The following is a 5,337-nucleotide window of genomic DNA, read 5'->3' on the forward strand; positions in this document are numbered from 1 at the left end:
AGTGGTAAAGGGAAACAGAGTGAGGGCGAAGACAGGACAGAACAGAGAGAGAGAGAGAGAGAGAGAGAGAGGAAGAGAGAGAAGGAGAGAGAGAGAGAGAGAGAAAAGAGAAGAGAGACGAGAGAGAGAGAGAGAGAAAGTAGAGAGAGAGAGAGAGAGAAGAGAGAGAGAGAGAGAAGAGAGAGAGAGAGAGAGAGAGAGAGAACGAGAGAGAGAGGCGAGAGAGAGAGAGAGAAGAGATGACGAAGAGAGAAGAGGGATTGGGAAAGAGAGAGAGAGATGACGAGAGAGAGGGATGCGAAGCAGAGAGGCTACCATTGATGTACAACCTACAGTGTTAAAGTTGTCAAACTACACAATAAGCTTAAGGCAGAGAGTAACAGAGCAATGGAGAGACAGAGAGCAAGTGGTATGCATGTTACTGAACAGATCAGACACAGTTCTATATAAAGGCCAATCTTGAGTCACTACCTGTTCTTCTGGCAAGTGCGTGCTCACTGTTGCTACAGAGAGGGTCTGTACAACTATGTAGTCATCATCATATAACACGTCGTTATGGACGGCACATGTATCACCACTTGCAATGGATGTCATTCACACCCACGATTGATGCCTGAAGCACACCACTGTTCAAATAGACAAGCTGTCAGTTATGGATTTAAGCGTGCTTAAGATAATTGCAACCATTGTTGCTCCGTGTATAACTTAAGGGTTCTCTGCATTTACTGTCCTGTATCCAGCAAGCAACAATCATCAGTCAAAATTGTTCTTGAGCTAGAAGTAGACCCAACCACAGCGAACATCTCATTCCAAAATCATGGGCATTAATATGGAGTTGGTCCCCCTTTGCTGCTATAACAGCATCCACTCTTCTGGGAAGGCTTTCCACTAGATGTTGGAACATTGCTGTGGGGATTTGCTTCCATTCAGCCACAAGAGCATTAGTGAAGTCGGGCTCTGATGTTGGACGATTAGGCCTGGCTCGCAGTTGGTGTTCCAATTCATTCCAAAGGTGTTCGATGGGGTTGAGGTCAGGGCTCTTTGCAGGCCAGTCAAGTTCTTCCACACCGATCTCGACAAACCAGTTCTATATGGACCTCGCTTTGTGCACAGAGGCAATGTCAGGCTGAAACAGGAAAGGGCCTTCCCAAACTGTTGCAACAAAGTTGGATGCACAGAATTATCTAGAATGTCATTGAATGCTGTAGCATTAAGATTTCCCTTCACTGGAACTAAGGGGCCTAACCCGAACCATTAAAACTGGGCCAGCTCTAGCAGGGCAGAAAGTTGACGAACTGACTTGTTGGAAAGGTGCCACATTGAAAGTCACTGAAAAAAGCTCTTCAGTAAGGCCGTTCTACTGCCAATGTTTTTCTATGGAGATTGCATGGCTGTGTGCCCGATTTTATACACCTGTCAGCAACGGGTGTGGCTGAAATATATATAGTATATATAATGTATGAAAAAATAGGAGTTTACATGTTTTTATATAATTGAGGTTAAAGGTAACATCTTTTTTTGTTTTACTAAGTCTGTCAATCATATAGAATGTATAATTTAAGTCAGCTGCTAAAATAATAGTTCCTTTCTGGATTTAATCTAATATCGCTTAAAATTCTATCAAAAAACACCCGAATTGCCCCTGGTGGGATATCCAGTACAATGAAATCAATGTGTATTTTTCACCATGTAAGGTACAAGGGAAAATGGTGTATTCTTATTTATCAGGATGCCTACATCCCTGCTGTTACTACAGTAGGTGGCAGCATAAGCTTCTCCAACTCTTCTTACATTTACATTTACATTTTAGTCATTTAGCAGACGCTCTTATCCAGAGCGACTTACAGTAGAGTGCATACATTTTTATTACATTTTTACATACTGAGACAAGGATATCCCTACCGGCCAAGAGCAGACGCTCTTATCCAGAGCGACTTACAGTAGAGTGCATACATTTTTATTACATTTAAAAATATATATTTTTATTTTTACGTACTGACATACAAGGATATCCCTACCGGCCAAACCCTCCCTACCGGCCAAACCCTCCCTAACCCGGACGACGCTATTCCAATTGTGCGTCGCCCCACGGATCTCCCGGTTGCGGCCGGCTGCGACAGAGCCTGGGCGCGAACCCAGCCCAGCCTGGGCGTGAACCCAGAGACTCTGGTGGCGCAGCTAGCACTGCGATGCAGTGCCCTAGACCACTGCGCCACCCGGGATACCACCCGGGAGACCAGCCATTTCTTTAAATGTTCAATTTCTCCTTTTAACATGTTTTACTCTTTCAAGAAAACCACATCTGCTGACAATATTTTTAGGTGTTCGAGAACCATWTGCTTTAACCCTCATCATTCCATGTAATAAGTTGGATTTTGTTGGCCATGTTTAGACTCAAAGTTCACCTTAACTGTTTCGTCTATCATTGATGAACCAAGTAAAACATTTTAGCAGTCATGACATATGATGGCGGTAGGCATTCCATAGAATGGGAGGATCATAGTATAAATACAGTACATAGTTATTGTATACATTACATATATAGAGTGTGTGGGCTGAGCAGACATATAACAAAACACACACAAAAAAACATGAAGCTCAGTACTCATACTACTTGAGACTCTATGCCTTTTTACATTTTTCTTTTTAGCTCTGACACCTCTCCTAATGTACCAAAAAAGCTGGGGATAATACATTGTACATACATTTGAAGAAAGACTGACACTTAAGTACTGTGTTTGGTTTGTATTACCTTATAAATTAAATTTAAGTATAGTGGCTGGGGTGAGTTGMTCCTCTGAGAGACTGAAATCGGATGAGTGGAGMCCCCAAGCACAAGTCTGATGCCCTCCCAGTCACCCCTCCCAATCCCCTGGATATAGCCCCTCTCCATTCTCACTAACAACCACCATTACATCTTAAAACAAGGACTAATAATGATTCAATATCCTTTTCRAATCTGTCCAGAACTCATAGAAATTTTACAACGAGTTTACAAGTCAGAAAAAAAGGAATACATTGTATTATAATAAGTCCTTCTTTCTCTCTCCCAAACCAAATCCATCCCTCTCCACTTCCCCCTCCCTGTTCTCACCCCTTTACCACACCCAAGCCAAGCTTATCGCCACCTCCCATCTTTACTCCTCCTTAAACCCACAAGCCAAGCTTGTCCCCACCTGCCCTCCTTGTCCTCCCTTACCCACCCAGGCCAAGTTTATCCCAACCTCTGTCTTTAGCCCCCCTCCCTTCTTCTCAAACACATTTACACCCCCCATTTACACGTGTAACTATTCATCCATTCTCCTTCATTCACACACAACGTATACCCTATGCTTCCGCACACTCATGCTCTCCCGCCCTCCTACACATATTCATATTCACCCTCCTTCACTCTCCCATTCATATGCATAGACACATACCCACACATACACCCACTCACACCCTCTCGCCCACACAAACACACATCCATTATTATTTACAATTGTTGACTTACATGCTATATTTCCTATTTTATATTGTATTTTCAGTGTCCATGTTTCTCATTGGCATTGGCTAATTCAATTGTTACTTCATAGAGAAGAACAGTTACTTGAGGACAATAGAGTCTAGATTGTATTGGGGGGGAGGGGGAAGGAATATTGTCTCAATTTACGATAAGTTGGTCTGGGGCATCACCGTATGTAGCCTAGTATACTTGTCGTTTTTTTCCCACTTCTGCCTCTCCTCAGGGCACTGGGCTCTCTTTCAACTGGAAAGGTTTCTTGCAGCCAGTTCAGGGCTTCATCAGTGCTTGTGAACTCCATTCTCTGTGTTCCCTTCCATACCTACAGTACTGCCGGGAATCAGAGTTGAGACTTGATTCCTTTTATCTCCAGTGACTGTCTGATCAGAATGAATTGCTTGCGTTTGTTTCTCAGTCTAGAAGACAGGTCCTGGACGAATCAAAAGGACTGGCCGTGGACCTTGATCTCTTTATAACCCTGTGCKCTCAGAATGTTGAATTTGGTCTGATAGTTCCACAGATTAAAGATTACCAAGCGAGGGTATTTAGCGTTCTTCTGCTTCACGCCAATCTGATGTCTTCGCCCCAGATCCTCCGGCAATACATCCACACTAAGATCCTCCAATATCAGCTTGATCACATAGCTGGAAAGGTCTGCTTTTTTCTTGTCTTCTGGTAGGGACAATATTCCCGTATTATTTTGTCTCGATTTGTTTTCTAGCTGATCCAGTTCATCTTCTAAAGTTTGCACCTTTGTTTCCAGAAGGCCAATTGTATTGTTTCATCCACGTGCCCTCCCTGTATATGCATAGCTTARATGATAGAATCTACTTTTTTAACAACAGATTGTAACTGTTGTTTGTTTGGTGAGAACTGGATGTCCTTCCGCTGTTRGTTGCTCTCATTTGCATCTCCAAGTTGATCTTTGTCTTTTCATCTAAGGGAAGATATGGCTTGTTGGGTTTGAGTCTCAGCTTCGTTTTACTCACAGATTGGTTCGCTGCTCACTCTGCTCACAGATTGGTTCGCTGCTCACTCTGCTCACAGATTGGTTTGCTGCTCACTCTCTCCCGGCTGCTTGGGGATATATTGATCTATTGATTTTAAAGGCTTAATGGAAACTATGTTGTCTGGCCTCTACATATATTCACCGTTTTGAAGGTACAAAACAGAGCTACTATCTTCGATCGCGTCGGGGATACGCAGCGTATGGCGCCTCTGCTCTCCTCCTCTCCTTACTCCTTTCACGAGGTCTCTACCGTCCGGATCCGGAGCACCCCGCACACCCCCACACACTCTAATAGCGATAGCTAGCTATAGCTTACAGCTCAGATCTAGTAGCATCTAAATATAGTCCATAACTTAATCACTAACGTCCAGAACACCAGATGTTAAAGATACAGATTTGGTCGAATAAAGCCCACCATTCTCAGATTTTTCTCAAACACTGTGTTACAGGGAAGACACAAACATGTACAGACTCTAATTATTGCTAAAAACCGTCCTTTAGCAAAAATACACCCACGTATTTCTAACTCCATAGTTCTTACATCTTCAGGTGTGCATCACTTTCGGCTCAACTAAGATATTGATATCCATTAACCAAGAAAACCTCTTCTAGATGACAGTCTGATAAACATATTCATGTATAGGATAGTTTTTTTGTTAGAAAAAGTGCATATTTCGGTAGAAATCACAGTTTTACAATTGCACGACATTCGAATGCGACTAGAATACTAGATAGGAGCCAGTACGTGTATTGAGATTTTTACCTTCTTATACAGATGATCAGAACATTTCATGAAATATCGAACAGCATAGCTGAATGGAGTAAG

General features: G+C 42.7%; 1 protein-coding gene across 1 annotated transcript in view; it reads left to right on the forward strand.

Moving 5' to 3' along the window:
- The window catches only part of LOC112071103 (glutamate receptor ionotropic, kainate 5), a 22,949-nt gene extending 18,705 nt beyond the window's left edge, over positions 1-4,244 (forward strand). The window contains exon 5 of the mRNA XM_070439258.1: positions 4,224-4,244. Within this exon, the coding sequence (XP_070295359.1) occupies positions 4,224-4,244 (21 nt within the window). The remainder of the gene's footprint in view (positions 1-4,223) is intronic.
- Positions 4,245-5,337: the final 1,093 nt, after the last annotated feature.

Source organism: Salvelinus sp. IW2-2015, unplaced genomic scaffold, assembly GCF_002910315.2.
Source record: "Salvelinus sp. IW2-2015 unplaced genomic scaffold, ASM291031v2 Un_scaffold1523, whole genome shotgun sequence".
NCBI classification, from domain to species: Eukaryota; Metazoa; Chordata; class Actinopteri; order Salmoniformes; family Salmonidae; genus Salvelinus; species Salvelinus sp. IW2-2015.